Source organism: Magnolia sinica, chromosome 4 (genome assembly GCF_029962835.1).
Source record: "Magnolia sinica isolate HGM2019 chromosome 4, MsV1, whole genome shotgun sequence".
Taxonomy (NCBI): Eukaryota; Viridiplantae; Streptophyta; class Magnoliopsida; order Magnoliales; family Magnoliaceae; genus Magnolia; species Magnolia sinica.
This window is the reverse complement of record NC_080576.1, coordinates 12,936,576-12,956,934: the sequence shown is the minus strand read 5'-3', so window position 1 is coordinate 12,956,934 and position 20,359 is coordinate 12,936,576. Positions and strand designations below refer to the sequence as shown.

At 38.1% G+C, this 20,359-nt stretch overlaps 1 protein-coding gene across 1 annotated transcript; it reads right to left on the bottom strand.

Moving 5' to 3' along the window:
- Positions 1–1,991: 1,991 nt before the first annotated feature.
- Positions 1,992–7,888, bottom strand: LOC131242479 (protein WEAK CHLOROPLAST MOVEMENT UNDER BLUE LIGHT 1-like). Its single transcript, XM_058241154.1, has 3 exons — positions 7,704–7,888; positions 4,651–5,366; positions 1,992–3,962 (listed from the first exon to the last, which is right to left on the bottom strand). Exons 2-3 carry the CDS (start codon positions 5,320–5,322, stop codon positions 2,133–2,135), a joined length of 2,502 nt encoding a protein of 833 aa, XP_058097137.1. The 5' UTR covers positions 5,323–5,366; positions 7,704–7,888; the 3' UTR covers positions 1,992–2,132.
- Positions 7,889–20,359: the final 12,471 nt, after the last annotated feature.

Genomic DNA, 20,359 nt, shown 5'->3' with positions numbered 1-20,359 from the left:
AATGATAATAATAATTTATGTTGTAGCCCAGTGTAGGAATGGACTGGCTTATTTTTGGGCAACAGAATATATAAAGTGGGCCCAATTGATTGATGGCTCTGTTGTTTCACACATGGCAGTTCTCCACACATGTGACTGGGTATGTGCATCCTATCATGTTTTCAAATTTGAGAGACGCTTTAGTTTTCTCATGTAACTTTGTTACAGGATTATGAGTTAGTTGAATGTTTTACCTGGAATGGAGATACATGAAAGATGGCCAGAGGAGAAGGCATTGGCAACAGAGGTGAACCAGTGCCCAGATGCTTGATTGGTTGAGGGGCCCTGTAGTGGTTACCCACTTACATTCGTGGGCCAGAAGCTACATGGGCATTTTTCTGGTTGGGCTGCTTTCCAGAAGGAATGTAAGTGGTACCCATGAAACTCAAGCCAACCTGCCCATATCATGTGACTGGTGTACAATGGTTGTAGACCACCATGCAAGGAGGGCCTTGAACGCCAGGGAATCCTCTGAGACCGACGAAAGGGCCAAAAAATCCAGTTGGCGATAAAGCAACCCTGCATCCGACATGCTGCTTTTCTGGTACTGTGATTGGGTGCAAGCAGAGTCGTCATCGGGCCCAAAGGCAAAAAAGGGGACCCCTGACATTGGGTTTATCTCATAGCAAGGGAAATGGGAAGGTGGAGCCCCAAGAAAATGCAGAAGCATTGAGCATGAGAATGCAGATGTTTTCAAGAGTTAGGTATAGGAATTTGTAATCACTGCACTTTTCCATTACTTTATTGTGATAATCCTCAATCCAAACAGGCCTTCAAGGAAATTGTTTTTCAGAAAAAAAAAAAAAAAAAGTAAAAGAATTTGTAATCATTGCACTTTTCAATTGCATAACAGTGGAAATCTCGAATCCAAACACACTCTAAGTGTAAATGTCAAAAATTATCCCCTCAGCATCATCTATGGATAATTGTGTTTATTTTTTAAAAATATTCATCAAGTGATATCACTATCCTTCACAATCTTCAATAATCAAAATAATGCCTCAAGAGAAGAAAAAACGAAAGCAAATATAATATATTTTTCAGAAACTTACGTTAAAAAACAACTAAAGGAAAGAGAAGAATCCCTCAGTAATTTATGTTATTTTGTACGTCCTTCAATGTCGAATCACGTTGTAAAAACCAGCATTCGATTCCATCAACTGACAAAAAAAAGTTATCTTAATTTCTTTGTTTTGGCTTCTTGAATATTAAAATCCACAAACATCTCTCTCTACCTCAAAAGACAACAATAAAGTTCTATTTAATAAGGAAGCCTTTTGTATGTTTTAAAAGCAAAAGGTAGAATAGGAAAAGGCAAAAATAATAATAATAAAAAATTTAAATCCATTTTTTAATGTTTCAGGGATGCAGAAAAAATAATACACATGAATCTTAATATTTTGTTCCGCTTTGTACAACTAATTTGCATTGTTTACAGATTTGGGGCATGCGATATGTATCATGTATGTATCTATACGATTTGAATTGTATGATTCAAATCATAAATAGTATGATTTTGATAACATTGTTTGGCCTGTCTGCATGTAAAATTCCAATGTATTTAATGATCATTCACCCATGGAGTCTTTCCGTCCTCAACAATCCCAGACTCCCAATGAGGGGGAAACAATAGCAGACTTGGAAATTATCACAATCCATGTAGTGCAGACAATTCTATGCCAAACACGTCAGTGATCCATGTGAACGCCAACTGCACCGAAAATATCACTCATTGGAAAATCCTAACCATCAAATATTTGGCCTTTTTTATCGGATGAACGGGGACAATTGCTGCATTTTCTTTCTTAACTGTGTGTTTACTCATAGCCAGTTGAAGCGTTTAGATTTCCCTCTGGGGTATTTTTGGTGCAGGAGCGGTTCGTGGCATAGTATCAACAGTTTGGAAGACTGAACCATGGGCTCCACATTTACAAACTAGAAACCAGAGCCGGTTGTAGATACTGTCAAGTTGAGCATTGTATAATACCTCATACTGTTACATTCTGCAGGTGACCAATGATCCAATCATCTTCCTGCATGAATCTGGAACGCCGAAATACAAGAATTACCAAAGAAAAACACAAATGGACAGTTCACTTGGATGAATGTGACTTCTTTCGGGCCAAGAACATGACAACCCGTGGAAAGAAAGATTTCTTCTTTTTCACCTTCAAGTCTACTGCACCACTCTTCAATTCTGCCTGACCATTTTCCACACAATGTTCCGATACAGACACCGTCGGACCCAACTCAAACGTGTCACACTCCTTGTCTGGGCTCGTCGGCAAGCTTCTAACATGGTTTACTGCTGAGGCAGCAGCATCGCTAGCTCTCCGTCGCTGCCCGCTTTCAGCTCTCCACTTTCGCAGTTCTTGCTCCACACCCAACTTCCCTTCGTTGGCCTTCTCAGCTTTCTCCATCGCAATACTCAATGCCTCCTCCCTTTTAACCAGCTCCCTATTCGCTTCCTCCAATCTTTCTAAGCTTCTTGACTCTGATTCCTTAGCCACTTCGATCTGGGCAATGGCGGTTTCCACCCTCATGTTCGCCTCCTCCTCTGCCTCATGGGCCCGCCTGCTAAGCATATAGTAGTCTTCCAAAGAAAGAGTCACACTATTCAGCACATCCTCGCACCCCAGGCTAGCAGCCATTTCGCTCTCCTGCAATGCTTTGGCTGCTGCCAGTGCCAGCCTCTCTGCTACCTTTGCTGCTGCTATCTCCTTTAAAGCCGCATGTAATCTGCTCTCCACTGTTCTCGCACCAGCCTTGACTTGTTCAGCCTCTTCCTTGGCCTTCCTTAGCTCTTCGCGTGCTGAATTCACCTCCAGCCTAACCTGATCTGCTTCTTGACTTGCTTCCTGTAGTTCCATAGGCAGCTCCACCATCTTCTCTTTTGCTTCCTTTTCCTTCAACTGAACCAGCTCTAGCTCTGAGTGTACACCACTCAGCTCAGCTTCAAGAGATGAGACCGCTACAAATGCCATTCCTTCCCGCTGTCTGATGGCAGTAAGCCCCGCCTTTTCTTTATCAAGCTCCGATTGGAGTGATGCTTCTGCGACCCTCAAACAGTTTATATCATACTTTGCTTTCTCAATACGAAGCATTATTTCTTTTAGCTCCACTTGTGCATCTGTGAGAATTCTTTCTCCTCCTTTGATTTCGCCTCCTAGGTTCTCTTCCTTTTCAATGGAACCAGTCTCTTGGGTCAGTTTAGCTTCCACATAGGCTGCTAATTCTGCTTTCAGACTGACAAGCAATGCTGATGCAGTATCTAATTTCAACTCGAGATCTTTTGCCGACAAAAGCTGTCCGTTTAGTCTCTGTAGGTCCTCTTTTGCCTGTTTCAGCTCCTTCTCCCAAATGAAAGAATCTTTCTCTTGGGTCATGGTGGCCACAATCCTCTTCTCCTCCGCTTCCATATGTGCTGCCTGAGCAGATTCTAGAGATTCTTTTGCCAAGATCAGATCTAAGGTCAGTTCTTCCACCATCTTCTCAGTCTCCTTCATTGCACACACAGCTGCTTCGGCTCTTTTGACTGCTAGGTTCCTGTCGGTGACTAAAGAAATGTAGTCTCCCTTCAGTGCTTCCATCTCATCTTTCACCAATTTCAGGTCTGCCACTGCAGCAACATGCCTTGCTTTGGCAACTTCGAGCTGTGCCTTGGCAGCAATGCTTGCTTCATTGGCAATTCCTTGTTCCATCTCTTCAGCCCTGAGATGAGCAAGTTCGGAATCCTGTTTTGCCTGGTTCTCTTCAGTTTGTGCTTTCTCCACGTTCTGCTTCAGCACTTCTATTAGTTTCCTCGCCCTATCCAACTCCTTCAGTACTTGTGCTTTGTCATCTTCAGCCGCCTCAGATTGTTTCTTATACCGCGGAATGTCTTCTTCTGCCTTCTCAAGTTCGACTTGGACATTTTTTCTCCTCTGCGCATGACCAAAGAAGTATTAAACTCTACTACCAAAGAATAGGACTCTAGCCAACACCAATTAGCCAGGAAATGGCTTAGATAATGATGATAATGATATTAAAGAATAGAAGATGACAGAAATTGATCGGAAGAGGTGGAAAAAAGCATGATCATGAATGATGCATCATTTGGTGAATGATCAGATGCAAATCATCCATACTTTCATCTCACTAGTCTTCACTTAGGGCCTTTTTGGACAGGAGGTGGACCCTAATGAATGGGATATGATTTTATCATCTGAATCACTTCAGGCGAGGAAACATAATGAAAGGGATTTTTTTTTAAATCCCATCCATTTCACTGTCAGCGCCTGCAACAATTTGAATAGAAAACACCCCTTTTCGAAGTGATAACCAAGAATGGTTGAGAAAAGAGAAGGGTAATTTTGCATCAGCAAGGGGCTAAAAGGAAAGATTTCATACAGTCAGGTCCAAAACAATGAGGTAGGAAATTTGCATTAGTAGGAAAAAATAAAAAAGTCATTTCATGAAATGAAGATTTTAATATTTTGTTTTCATTATTTTCTAATAAAAATGAGGGAAAAAACATTTTTATAAATTTTAAAAAATTCTCACAAGAAAAAAGACCATAATGTACATGGTTTGATCTTTTCTAAATGGATAAAAGAAAAGAATCATCAATACCTCTACAGTCAGGATCTTATGGGCTTTCCAATCAACAATTCCTCCATACTTGTTAACAGCTTCTTTAACAGATTCAAATGGAGCTGCAGTGTCGATAAGGACTCTGTCTACATTAACCTGTTTCATGTGTTTAGATGGATACATGGGTTTTGATGTCTCATGAATTACATTTGTAACCTTTACTTGAGGCAGATCGATTTCATCAGATGCTACAGGGTCAATGTAATTTTCAGTGACGGTCGTTACACTGGAGTTATTAGAAGTAACAACTTCAACCTGAACATTGGTGGTTCTAACAGAAGCATCATTCTCAAATTGATGTGATATACTACTTGACTGAGCTTGTGGAGCATCTGAAGATAGAGGATATTGAATATCAAGTGCTTCCATGGACGAAGATGCAACATCCTCAATTCTAGGCTGTGATTCATCTGCATCGTTTGTTGGAGAAAGTACATTCTGATTCAATGGTGGCCCATCAAGATTATCTTGTACAGCTGATATTTCAGAATCTCTGAGCACTTTGCTCTGATGTTCATCCTCTATTTTTCCGTTAGTACTCTGAGAAGTAGAAGATTCTGAATTAATCTTTAGAGATTCTTTCACAGACATTGAAGTGGATGGAGAGACATCTGAAGGAGAATTTTGTTCAGCATTTCTCTTTTCCCCCATTCCGTAAACTATAAGTTAACAAGTCCCGTTTGGATGTTTGGCACCTAAATACAAAAGAAGAATAATGAGTAATGCATTCTATAGTGCTTCCTTTCAGAAAGCAATAAAAACAATGTTCGCTTCCACAAAAAATAAAAATAAATAAAATAAAATTAGGTAATCCTGCCAGCTATGTTCTTCAGGTGACAGAACCTCTCGACACCGAAATAGAAAGGTGCTGGGACACAGCTATATGGGTGACATCTTATCATTGTATGTTATTGACTTATATTACTGTTCAAATTGTAAACATACTTTTATTTTTTTCAAATCATTTTTGTTACAAATATTTGAGTAATGCTGAGTCATATCCATCATGGATACCCTGAGGGATTTTGAAGTACTGGGTATCATAGGTAGCTGATCATCTCTCTCAAAGGGAGAGAGAGATTGCGATGGAATCACTCAAATGATATCTAGTAAACTGAAAAATAAAAAATTGTGTTTTGTGAAAACGACATGCACAAAATAAATCCGACCTGATGCTTAACAGAAGACAAATCATCAGGGAATAAAGATTCGTGCTGAAGCAGAGGTTTATGGGTAAGTATTTCAATCTATCATACTTCTCATGGATGGTGGATGAAATCAGAATTGTTGACTGCTTTCTTAGTGAGAACATTGCATCCGGCATTTGTTGTTTGATTGAAATAGTTGTGGAGTGTGCCATGATTCAGGGAGTACATTTAGAGATTAGTGTTTTGTTTGTAATACTTACATGCTTATTAGCTAATTTTTATTGTATACATATCAGTCACCTCCACATAAAACTCTTTATTTTCAGTGGGATTACAGAAAAGAGGGGACAAGGAAGCAAGTCTAGCCACAAGTATGCAGGAATAGATGACAAGGTAGTGTTTGGACATGCAATTCTGTTAAATAGTGTTCTAACTTCCAAATGGCATTTGACAACTTCGCAATTGAATGTAGACAGTAAATTCCATTTTTCTAGTTCTACAACATGCTGCATAGTTTCAAGGACTATTACATCTTGAGATTGCAATATCATGAAAACCATAATAAAAAAGAAAAATCAATTTCCATTGTTTTCTACACCAAGCTAATATTTTGTTCAATTCGCATTTCAGTTGATAGGTTTATGGACAATGCATTGCATGCAAACTTCATGTGTCAACATGTGACTGGGTACGTCATCCAAGTGTTGAGAAAGGTGAGCCCGACCAAAATGTCACCTGGTGCAAAAGTGAGTCTGGTCCATTCACGCAGCAGGCTAATGATCTGATTCAACATATGCAGGTGGCCCGTCCGATGAGTGGACTGGCCTGATTCTTGCACTAGGAAATCTTCCAGGTATCCTATATGACGTGGGAAAGTGTGCGCCCATCACACGCGAAGTTCCCATGCAATGCATTGTTAGTGAACATTCCTAAATTCATGTGGTCTAGAAAATACCAAACAGGCTAAAAATTCTAAAAAATGTAGATATTTTGGTAGGATAGATGGACATTTGGGGCAGAAGGGATTTTGGCAACTGCATTACACATAATCACAATTTTTTCATTTTCCATTCCAAGTGATTATCTATAACCTTTCAGGTCCAACCTGAGGGATTGTTTGGCACCCCTGAAAAAGTACGTATCTGGAAATTGAATCCGTTTCCAGGGCTTAATTCATGCGTTTGGATGGCTGAAAAAAAGGTTGAAACAGATTCCAGTTGGAATCAAATTCCAGCTTGGACCCTGTTTTGGATTCCTGCCCAGAGGATGCATTGCAAATTCCAAGGGAATGAATTCCCTCCCAATAGTCATACTTTCGAATTCCATTTACAAAAACAACTGCATACACCTTCCCTTTCCCAACAACCAAATGCAATTTCTGTATTCTGCATAATCAAATTCCAAGTTGCCAAACAAGATTAACAGAATTTGTTTCCATGAACAGAATCAGTTTCTCAGGTAATTTGCTTCTTCTAGAAACAAATCCCTTAGCAACTTCCATATTCCAAGCAAACGGACTTTTCCGGACATCCAAACGCAGCCCAAGATTCAAATCACCCCAATCAACAAAAAATTATAGCAATTCCCATATGCACTCGACGCGCATTCGCACCAAAACATAAACCATAACCAAAATGCACAAAAGAAAAGCTCACAGATAAAATAATAATAATAATAATAATAATAATAACTATTAATAATCCACGCCATACATGAAAACACCATCTTTGGATTGCAAAACAACCATCCGCACGTAAAAATTCACCTAAGAAGGTTGCAATCCTTATCATTCTTTCTTTAAAACAATCTCAAACGGTTGTATTTGTGATTGGAAATTCCCAAAATGCGTTTTGGAATTTCAAGAAAGAAAAGGAAATAGCTTACTCGGATTCTCCGGAAACGAGATAGCTGAAATTCCGATGAGATTATCGGAATCTGTATGGAGATTGAAGGAGGAGGGAATGAGATGACGTTTCGGAAATTCCGGAGGCGTTTGAAAAGACACCTGAGATCTCTCTCTCTCCCTCTCTCTCTCTCGCTCTCGTCGATGGGATTTTCTGTTTTTTTTTTTTAATTAATATTTTCGAAATTTCGGTACGTCTGTGGAATGGTGTTTTAACCACAAACAACTCTCGTGGATCAGAGATACGAAGGCGACTCGCGCGATGATGTATTTAAGATGTGAATCGCGTCATACCTACCGAATTTGCCCACGTGTGAGGGATCCATGCCATGTAACTGGTGGCTATTGAGTTGAAAATGTTTTTTGACGAAATCCAGGCTGGTTCATTAATCAGAAGAGCTGCATATGTAGGTTGAATATAGGCCGTTGGTATCATTCTTACTTTCCATATATTTTTTATCCTTCATAGGAATTGGCCCACGAAAGAGTTGAATTATCTAGAGTTATGGATTCAATATATGAATGGACTGGATCGCTTAATCGTGTGGCACGTTGGCGCGCGTGCGATCTCTTCTCGCGCGAATCTTAGCGGAGTGTTTTTAATCTGACGACGTAGAGAGATCGGCATTTCTGAAGGCGAGTCGACGGCACCACGCCACCTCATGAATACCTTCTTTTAGAAAATCCTCTCTCTAACGAGAGGAGGTATTGGCTTTCGCGTGCTGGAGTAGTGTGGGCCGTCCGTCTCCCAACACCTCGACGGCTCAAAACCTCGGGTGTTAAATGGCAGGGCCACCATGTTGTAGTGAGCCCTGGGGCTAAAAATCATCCAGATCCACATCTCAGTTGGTCCACAAAGGAACGGTGGAGATGACACGCCAACGATAGTAACTGCTGATCTGCCTGCTCGGAGGCTAAATGGATGGTTAAAAGGAATTTTGACCGTACTAGCCCCATGGTATCACCAAATGCCTCCAAAATTTGTTCCCTGGAGTGTAAATTTTTTTGTTGCCCTTCAGTCACTTTTTGGAAGATTATTGGACCAAATTACGCTTATATTTAGAACTTTGTCTCATTGCTAGGTTTCCCCCTTCGCCCCCCCCCCCCCCCCAAAAGAGTTCTTCATTTTCAAACATATTTTTTTAGGGAACTAACATCATTTCTTTCGACTGTATTTTTCAGTGTACGTTAATCGTTATCAACTTCTCTGGGACCGCCAATAACTTCTAAAGCTCTACAAAAGTGTTATTTTTACTCTGACAAGTATATTTCTTAGAGATAAAAGTCACTCATGTGTGGAAAACATTTTAAATTATTTTTTTATTTTTTGTATAATAATGTTTTCTTAGAGATGGTGGATAAAAAGGGATGGTCATGGTTATTGTTATCATAGGGAGAAGTGATTGTCGAAATGAATTTAAGGTAGATAAATATAATTGTGGTTATTATGTGAAAGACAATGAAGGAAATATAGAATTTGAATTTTGTAATGTATATTATCTTAGTTGAAGTGGTTGTCATGTGTTAAGGGCATGGGTTATCTATGTTAAGGGTCTAAGTTGTCATGCTTTAGGGACTTAGATCTATGTTGTCATGTGTTAATAGTCTAAGTTGTCAGGTGTTAAGGGTTTAGGTGGTGGTGTCACGGATTAAGGGTATAGGTTATCATATGTTAAGGGCTTGGGTTATAATTGTTATGTGTCAAAAGTATATGTTGTCATGTGTTACAGTTGAAGTTAACATGTGTGAATGGTCAAGGTTATTATGTGAAAGACAATGAAGGAAATATAGAATTTGAATTTTGTAATGTATATTATCTTAGTTGAAGTGGTTGTCATGTGTTAAGGGCATGGGTTATCTATGTTAAGGGTCTAAGTTGTCATGCTTTAGGGACTTAGATCTATGTTGTCATGTGTTAATAGTCTAAGTTGTCAGGTGTTAAGGGTTTAGGTGGTGGTGTCACGGATTAAGGGTATAGGTTATCATATGTTAAGGGCTTGGGTTATAATTGTTATGTGTCAAAAGTATATGTTGTCATGTGTTACAGTTGAAGTTAACATGTGTGAATGGTCAAGGTTAATACACAATAACCTAGATCCTTAACACATGACAATAGTAACCATTCAAAAGCTATGACTATAGTATTAATTAATAGGGATTAAAATATTCTTGAGCTACGGATCTAATCCGTAGCCTTTGCTCAACCTCGACCCTTCGAAAGCAATGACTACGGTACCAATGGTTACGAACTAAACATTATTTCGCTATGGATCTAATCTATAGCTTTTGCTCTATTTTGGAAATGAATGCATGATAACATCAACCCTTTTTGTCCCTTTTCTGGTTAGCTTGTTAGTACACCCCACTGTCAGCTCACACTTCACGGTTAGCCAGCCCCACTAGGGAAGATACCAAGACCTCAGTGTTGAAATGAGGTATCTTTCGGTCAGTCTACCACTTGAGTTATGAATGAGAGTGTAATAACATCGACCCTTAACACATGACAACCTCAACTCTGAAAAAGCAATGGCTACGGACTAAAAATTCTTTCGTTATGCATCTAGTTCCTAGCCTCTGGTCCATTTTTTGTAGTGAATGCATGACAACCTCGACCCTGACCCTTAACACTATTAGGACGCCGTATGTGTGGCCCATTATCGAGTATGTGTGCCAAGGGTCGAGATTGTTATGTGTTAAGAATTTGGGTTGTCATGTGTTAAGGGTTGTGGGGCCCACCATGGGATGTGTCGAAGATATACTTCATCCATTATATTCAAATTTTAATTTAATGTCATGGTAGGTTTTCAATCTCACCACTTTCTATGGGCAAAGAATGAGTTGCATTCATAGATAAGGTAAATCCCACCACAAGAAAATAGTTAGGAGTGAATGGGCATCGGACATTGTTATTAGTTGTTATGAACCATCGTGATGTATATAATTTATTTATGCTGTCTATTTATCCTAACAGAACGATTTAGAGCATGAGCCCCAGAGTGAGGCAGACCAAAAGATTAAATGGACTACACCACAAGAAACAATGGTTATTGAACTCCTACTGTCGAAAAGTTCTTAAATGGACTACAACATAAGAAAACTTTTAAGGGTGTTCGTACACCATCAGTGGGATCCACCATCTCATATGTGTGAAATCAACTCCATCTATTAAATTTGAAATTTCATGAAAGGCCATGATTGGAAGCATAATCAACATTCACCAGTTATATTGACCACGTGACAAGAAAATAATTCGTATCGAACAGACATCATTATAAGTTATCAAGTTTTGTGGGCTACACAGAGATCATTTCAAACAAGAAGTTAACATTTTTCTATATAAATAGAGAGCTACAAAGAAAATAAACGAATTGGATATACGTTCCAGTAGGCCCAATAACCAATTTAGTTGACATCACTTCCTCAGAATTTGATACTATGTAACTTCTTCTCCACTCAAAATTGGTACTACTATTAATCCAATGATATGAGCAATTTGGTCCGAAAATATTTCAAAACCTTAGATTAATAATCTAAAAATATTTGAAACATCCAATCCTTTTCAAAATTTTGGCCATACCGCAGTGCTAATATGGTCAAAATCCCTGGTTAAAATAGTGGAATATGGATTGCCTATCTCGATCTCAGTAGCACGCATTTTAATGCTTAAAGATTATGTAATACGTATGTGACATGTGTACAACAATGTATTTCGGGCATTCTGCAGGATCAACCGTTGGTTCGACCTTTAAAGCAACTTTCCTCACTTGAGGAGTATTTTCTTCATTTTGTCACTTACGTATCACCAATTCGGGGCTCGATGATGGTCGAATTTTAGAAATACAAAGAAATAAAATATTATTAAACATCTAACTTATTTAACTAATTAACTAGGATTCCTATTTATATTTAGTTATGTTTCTATAAAAATAAAAAATAATAAATAATAAAATTATTTCAATTAGATGCACGTAATGATGAGCCATCAATTGGATGTTGTTATCGATCTTATAAGTTTAAGAGTCTCTTCCATATCTATTCAAGGTGAATGAAGAGCTTTAATTTATATATTGGTAAAAGTTAAGTCTAACTCTTAAGCAATCTATGAGATAGACCACCCAATGTGTGCATCGTAGGAGCCCTAGGCATGGCCCACTCTCTCTTCCTTTCTTACACTTTCCTCTCTTTTTTCTTACCCCTTTTATGTGCTCTGCTTGGGCTTTACTGAGGAAGGTGTGAACGTCAGTGTTCTCTCTCCCTTCTTTGGAATTGGATTTTAAATAAGAAATGTTAGAGTTAAGGAGGATCTATTTCATATGGTGTTCTACCAACTCACAAAACATATGTATACCATACTGTGAATGATGTTCATATACCCACATAACACATGCACTATAACCATCTAAATCCTTCTACTATATGTGGTTACCATTCTTGTACAATACCCATGCCACCCAAGGTAGGGATCATCTCAGATCGCAACCATCAGATGTCCATTGGGTGTGATTTAAAACAAATTAATCAACGGTCGAAAATGAAAAGCAACTATTGAAAAACTTTCATCAACCAATTAAAAACCTCAAAGGTTTTTGCCGACCTTTTAACCACTTGACAGATCATCCAAACCATAAGATCAGTCACCTATTCATGTAATATTTATCTCGAGGAAACATAATGGATTACTTGTTAGATTGTGCATACTTTGAGGACCCTAATGAATAAACATAGTTATTCGTACTTTCAGTGGCTATTTAGAAGCCTCGTAAGTAGAAACAAAGTATAATCAAGGCTTCCCCATTCACACATCCTCGAGACATGGGGATTTTGACAGTGCACCCATAAGCCTATTTAAGTTTGGGTATGACAGGTCTCCAAATATAGATATCCGTAAGCGATCCATTCCAATGCATGTGACTAAAAGCCCAATCCTAAGGATCGCCTATGGCCCACACACTTATGTGGGGGTAGGGAGGAGATGATTTGAGACCAAATTGGCCCTTGATGGGTGAAAATTATCCATCTTGACACCAAGTAAGTCTCCTCATATGAGATAACCATCTAATTATAAGAACACATGTATGCTGTGAAACTTATATAGTCATTATCAGGGCAATGAGATTTATGAAACACAACTCTCCCTTCATTACCAATCTGTTATGACTAATCTCTAGTACTTAAGAGCGTTAAAGGTGATTCCTCTGAAACTCGTATAAATATGTTTTATAAGAATTAATTAAGAAAGAATAAAATGCATCATATCATTTATTAAGGTTTAACAACATTGGTTCTCCTGAGCACAACCCCAACGCTGGATTCATCCAAACATCATGATTTTTTTATTTTTTTATTTTTTATTTTTTTACAATGGCCCATTTACTATTGAAATGCAAAATTGATGGTTTGCTCTCATCATGTCATGTGTACTCTAGAGATATTGCTCTATTAGAAGTGGCAATGGGGTGACTTTGGGTCAACTTTAGAGGTACCCACACCCACACCATAATCACCCATAGGTAATGCACCCATATCCATACATTTTACCCATCTTAGGCCTAAAGTGTAGAAAATAAAATACAAAATATGTCTTTGGACTCATAGAATATTCAAAATAACTTAAAGGCACATACTGTTGTACATTTTTTGAGGATAGTCGAAGCCTCCTAAATGCATAAGGTATTGGGCTACACTACTATCAGAATTCAATTAAGCCCGATTGGGTCCAAACGTCCAACAAGCTTATACTACTTAATAAAGATATAGTACTTAACGTTTGCTTTATATTTTAAAAAAATGCAATAAAAATAAATGAAAATGAAGTTGAAGTAGTCCAAGAACCTATTTCCCTCTTTCTTATAGACATATAGTAACAATTTAGTTACTAAAATGCATAGTTCTTATACAATGTCGTAATTGCATAATGTCTATCAATAAAGAGGCCTTTTAGCTCCCTAGGTAGGCCTGAAGACTTTATGACCTATCATCCACCTCATTGGGCTTCTTAATGCCCAATGCATAAGTCCATTTAAAAAAACTTAGGTCAGAATTGAGGCCCAATAACCCAGCCAACCCAACCACGACATGCTAAGTGCCAAATGCGTCACTTGCATTTGTTGAACTTCCATTTACATAGTGCAATTTTAAAATGGATTCTTTATAAACTACATTTCACATTTACTTCACTTTCCATGTGAGGACTACAACAAAGATTATACATACAAAATTTAAAAACTAATTTAACATAAAATACCTATTCATACCCGTATCTATTCGAATGTCAGGTGCCCATTAGGACATCAAGTATCCATTTACATCTCGATATTTAAAAAGAATGTTGGACATATTTATTCACACATCACTATTATAAACTAATGTTGCATATCAATCACTGTCCATTGTACTTTACCATAATATCAAAGTTTTTCTCTTCCACTTTCCGTTTACTTTTTGAAGTACCCTATGTGTGGAGCCCACTGTGGTGATTGTATGCCATTTACTCAATGCACCAAGTAATATACGTTATGATAATGGGATACCTCAAAAATCAAGACTAGTAATGCTCATATGCGCAACCACCCAAAACTTTCAAATTTATTTAGTGGTCCATATGATGGTTGAATGGGTTTAAGATTTAGGAGCTTTATTTTTATGGTGGGGTAACCTTATTGGGTAGCATGCAGTAGCCCCCACACACAAAGTGTTACAAAGCAAGCTTAAATTGTAGAGGAACCACCCTCTTTATATATAATTTTGTGAATTACAAAAAGTATTAATTGTGATTATGATTCCATACTTACCTATTATAAATTAATTGGAGTATCAACCTATATACAAATTTATAATATATATTATAATCAGGTGCAGGTTAAATGGCGGTATAAGTAGGTGTACATTCACACTGACCCAATTATTAAAGTCGGTTCAAATTAATACCCCTACACCACACCCCTTATTAGGAATAATATGATTTTGATATTTTTATTTTTATTTATTTTCCTTTTGTGCCAAGATTTGATTAGGATATAATTAATTTAAGATAGATTTGATTTCATTTTATCATTTTCTTTTAAGGTTATTTCTATTGTATAAATTTAGAGTTATATTTAATGAAAAATACAAGTAATTTTGTAATATTCCAATTTCAATTTCTCTATTTTTTTAAAAAAATCATGCCATCAGAGCACTTGATTCGAGGCTTTTGATTTATCATTGCCGTTACCGACTATCTCACTTTTGTTGTGACTGATGTCATCTGACAAACCTAAATATTTCTTTTCTAGGCAACCCAACCTGGCTTATGGTCAAAATCAACCCGTAACCCACAAAACCCACTATCGGATCTCACCTCCTTGCTTACCCATACTCCTTTTTTGTCATTACAAACGACAACCCCATCAAGCCAAGGCATGACCTCTGTCACTATTGCCATTGATGATCACGACTTTGTCAAGCGAACTTAATGCTAGTAGTCTCAAGCCGCTATCTTATCCTATGAAAATCCATCATCGCCACCATCACCTCCCAATTCAGCAACCCCTGTTCATTGCAAACCTCTACTTTGGCCATGACAACCACATCCAAAACCTACCCTTTGCCCTTTATAGTCAGCACATCGCCAGAGTCATCCCCAACAGCCCATTGCCAGCATCATCACCATTAACCAAGTCCATCTTTGCTCACACCATTACCGTCGACTCTTCTAGCCACACGTAACACCATCATCGAGATCACCATCTTTGGCGATCATGGTAAGACCCCATGTTGAAATCTTCAAAAGCCCATCCGGCGAAAACCATTCAGATTCAACACTAACATCATTTACAATCTCGGTTTCTAGCAGTATGCCAAACCCCATCCGCCATGTCACATCAGATTAGCCTGTTAGTGCACATGTTTGTCAATCACATACGTCTATGTGTCAGTGTGTCAGTTGAGCTCTTGGCAGTTGAACATCGAAGACACATGAAAACTTGGATCATTAAGGAGTGAGAAATAGGTAAATGATGCACATTGGTGATCCTAACCTTATACCCAAAATAGTCTTAACCTCTAGATGATCATACCTTAATAGTTAAACATTTGATTCATTATCTTATAGCCTTAGTATCCTAATTGAAAAATAATAAGTTAGCCTTAAAGAGGTGCAAAGCTGATGTGAAAATATATGCCCAAAATAACAATTTTCGAGTGAAGCTTGATGGTATCGATAGACCCTTGACGTGTCTTGAACAAATCTTCGATCAATCGAAGGTCAAGGTTCGAACGATTGAACTCAGGACTCGATCAATCAAAGGTTGTCAAAAACATCCAGCAATAAATTCACTAAATAGCTGGAGTTTCTTGATCCATCGAAAGACCCTTTGATGTCATTGAATGAGAGCTCACTTGATCGAAGGCATCGCTCAATCAATCGAGAAAGACGTTTTTTCTCCATTTTTTCACCGTTGGAACTCGATTCTTTTATATATGACACTTTGTTGAGTTTTTAGTGCAATAGAAGCCTAGGTGATTCCTTACTTATATCCATCACCCTAGATTCTATACCAAAAAGGTTCATGCCAATATTCTTATGATTATTCACTCTAATGAGCATTCTATGTTTCATCAAGAAGATGTGGATGAAATTTTCCTTCTTTATATATGATATCCTTGTCTAAATAACTTGTTTACGCCTTTAGTTGTAGGAGATTCCACCACCCCTTTTGCCTTGGTCACCGCATTAGCACATCAAATGCAAGGCGAACGTTCGTAGAAGCTGAAGCATTAATATCAACAATTGGGTAAGCAATTGAGAAGCTAATTCATGTACGTGAGAGCATTGAAGAAACATCTCGAGCAAAGCGCTGCAAAAATGGGCTCAATCCAACAAGTTAGTTGTCATTTGTAAGAGTCCACATATTATTTCCTTATGTAGGATTGATTATAGAGTTTGTAACCCAAACTCGAGTAGATTCTTGCGTAGGACCATATCGTCACCAACATGAGTGAGTATGTGTAAGTCCTTATGTAGGCCTTCAACGAGAGTGTACGCTTGATAAGTCTTTGTGTAGGCCTCCGATGAGAGTGTACGTTTGCAAGTCGTTGTGTAAGCCTCTGACAAGAGTATACGCTTGTATAAGTTAGAAGTGAACGATTTAAAACCTCTGACAGTGAATACTAGTACACATGAGGAGAGTACGTCCGCCGGGAGTGGAGTAGAGAAACCAAACCACTATATATGCTTATGTTTGGGATTATCATTTGAGCACACTGTTAATTATGCTTGTCAATTTAATTTGATGATTATGTATGCATGATTAGATGCATGTTACATGCTAAATAGTTAGCACATCTTACATACAAAATCACTATCTTATTTATATATTAGTTGTTTAATTGTTGCATCTTTTATAGTTTATATGATTGGCTTAAAAGCCTTAGTGTCAAATTGTCTTATTAGTTTAATTGGTAAATTAGTTTATTAGGTAAAGAATTTTAAATTGGTCCTAATCGCCCCCCTCTAGGACATAGTCATAATTCTATAACTTCGTCAAGTTTCTCCACATGTTGTGGTAAACTATTCATTCCATCACACAATTTCACAGCCATCAAACCCACCAACACGATCTACTCCCACCACTATCGAGAAACCCATAACCCCTACCACTGCCATTGCTCAAGCACAATGTTTCTGCTTGAGGTCTCTCCACCCACCCTCATCCTTGTAAACTCAGTCGCTTTGTCTTCCCCATCATCGGATTTCCTAGATCTCAACCATTTGTTAGTTAATTGTGGGCCACCATTTTATTATAAATCGTCATCTGATTCTCTATGTGACCATGTTACTATTGTTCATGATTGTTATTGACACTGAATCAGACCTGATCTAACTATTAACATTGGTGGGCTAGCCATTGCTGAATTGTTGGATCCATGCCTATGTTGTGGTGAGTGTGAACTACTTATGGTCATTGAGCCATTTATCTTGCTGACATGTTGGTGGGCCATTGCTAACATAAATCTGCTACTTATTTGATAAATTAGCCATTGTCTGGGTTATTATTTTGTGGGCCTTTGATCGTTGGTTGTTAGTGATCCTTATTGTGTACCCAATCTATTATAGTTCTTGTGTTTAAAGTGCAGACTTGCTGAACATTTTTTTTTTGTTGCATGGCCTACCATGTTTTGTCGTTAAGCTGTTGGATGTTTATGGGTCATGTGTTGACATTATTGTGTTGTTCTATGGGGTCCATTTTTTGCTCCTTATAGATCTCATGGATTGATCGCTGGCTAGTTGTCGTGCTTCAATCCAACATCTAGTACTTCATCATTTTCTAATCAATGCCATGTTATTTGTGACTCACATTTCGCCTATTTTTTACGAAACCTCAATTGATCATCTCCAAGCTCTCATATTTCAATTATTTATATCTTTTTTAAAAAAAAAAAATATAGACATCACACCATACATCCAACTTTGTTGGTACTTCACCACTCTCTTGTAACTCCACAATTTCTTCTTCTCTTATTTGGATCACAGGCAGTGGAGTCTCTGCTCACATGTTAGCCAATCTCTCATTATCTACAGAGTTCATACAAACTTTATATGCTTATGGAACAAAATTTGCATCAGATCGATGAACTTGACACTCTTCTTCCAAATTCCTCCTTATATTGACAACTTATTGAATGCCTCACATACTTAACCATCATTCGACCCGACATTGTTTATACTATCGATATTCTCAGCCAATTTATGCACACTCCACGCCAGCCCCATCATGATATAACTATTCGAGTGTTTTAGGATCTCAAATCTTCTCCCGGCAAGGGTATCCTTTTGCTCTCAACTAGCTCCTTCCAACTATCAACTTATTATGATTCTAACTGAGCCAGATGCACCAAGACCCGTTGATCTACTACGAGTTACTTTACAATGCTTAGGAGCAGTATTATATTTTACAAATTAAAAAAACAGACCATTGTCTCCAGGTCACATGCCAAAGCAAGGTACCATACCATGGCCAATGTTTCTTGTGAACTCACTTAGGTCAAAATGTTCCTTTGAGATCTAGATGTTCAACATCTCCAGCCCATGCGCCTCTATTATAACAATTAAGCTATTCTTCATAGAGTCACCAATCCAAATTCTTAAAAAATGGACCAAACATATCGATATTGATTGTTATCGTATCTGTGAAATGATCACTTCTAGATTATCAATACTTCTTATGTCCACATCTTATGGACATCTTCACCAAAGCTCTTGGATGTGACCAATTTCATATTCTACTTAGTAAATTAGGTATTACGAATCTCTACGCACCAACTTGAGGGGAAGTATTAGGAATAATACGATTTCGATATATTCATTTTTATTTATTTTCCTTTTATATCAAGATTTAATTAGGATATAATTAGTTTTTGATAGATATGATTTTTTTATTATCTTCTCTTTCAATGTCATTCTTATAAAATTCAAAGATATGCTCAATGAAAAATACAAACAATTATACGATTTGACAATTTTCATTTCTCTATTTTTTTTTAATCAGTCCTTTAGTTACACCATACTCAACTTATGTCAGGAGGGCTCAAGTACCCACCCGTAGGAGTCATTTCGCACCGTGGATTTAAAGGGATTTAAAGGTATTAGAGAGTATTCTGAATCCAAGTGTTGTTTAACAGTATGGATTGAGTGAGGGATTCCGAATTCAAGTGGTTAGAAATAGCCTCGGTGAGGGGCTTTACAATCCTTAAGAGAAGTTAGGATTTCCAATCCAAATCCTCCCGACGACTTTAAATTAGACCGTTGGGAGGAACTCCCTATAAAAAAAAAAAAATAAATAAAAATTCAGATTTCCTCTACAACTCTCTTTGACCCTCCCTTCCCTACCCGTGAGAGATTCAGGAATAAAATGAACCAACCCGCTGTAATATGGAAAAAGAAAAAGTAATCGGGAGGAAAAAGCATCTTTTCGCTATCTCTAATAAACTCACCGAGAAATCCCTTTTTAAATGGTGAGAGGACATTAAGCTAGTCTCAGGTGGCCCACTGTGATGTTTACATAGAATCCACTATGATCATAAGACGGGTCGACCTATGTTCCAATTACTTTACCTCGGGTGCATCATCTCTCTTGAGGTAATTCATAACATAACAGTTTAGTAGGTCACACTCCTATGGAGCAGCCTCCTTTTGTTGCTCCATTAAAATAGCTTGAAAATGTCCACCAATTGCACACAACTTTCTTGAATTCCATGAAGCGTCCATGCAAATCAGCTTGCATCTTGTATCTTTCATTGCTAATTGCCATCTTCCTTCTTACTTAGAGCTGGGCATCGAGTCGAGTCGGACCGAGTTAGGGCTGACTCGACTTGATTCAGTTTTGAAATAGGCCTAACCCGAACTCGATCCGACTCGATACCGAGTCAAGCATGCCTAACTCGATCCGAGTTCGGTCTAGCTTGGACTGATCTGGACTGAGTCCGATCCGATTAGAAGTACTGAGTCAGGTCGAGTTGGCATCGAGTCAGATTGAGAGAAGAGGGAGGGAGGGAGGGAGTGGAGAGGAGAGAGAGAAGGAGGAGGAGGAGGAGGAGGGTGATGGTGGTGGGTGGTTACTGGGCTTGAAAGAGGAAGAGGAGGAGGATGAGGGAGGGA

What these genes read in the sequence shown, in the direction of transcription:
- LOC131242479 (XM_058241154.1), bottom strand. Translation starts at nt 5,322, where the DNA reads ATGGGGGAAAAGAGAAATGCTGAACAAAATTCTCCTTCAGATGTCTCT. An exon ending in ATAAGATCCTGACTGTAGAG is followed by an intron (nt 3,963 to 4,650) that starts GTATTGATGATT and finishes GGTCATGCGCAG; the next exon opens with AGGAGAAAAAATGTCCAAGT.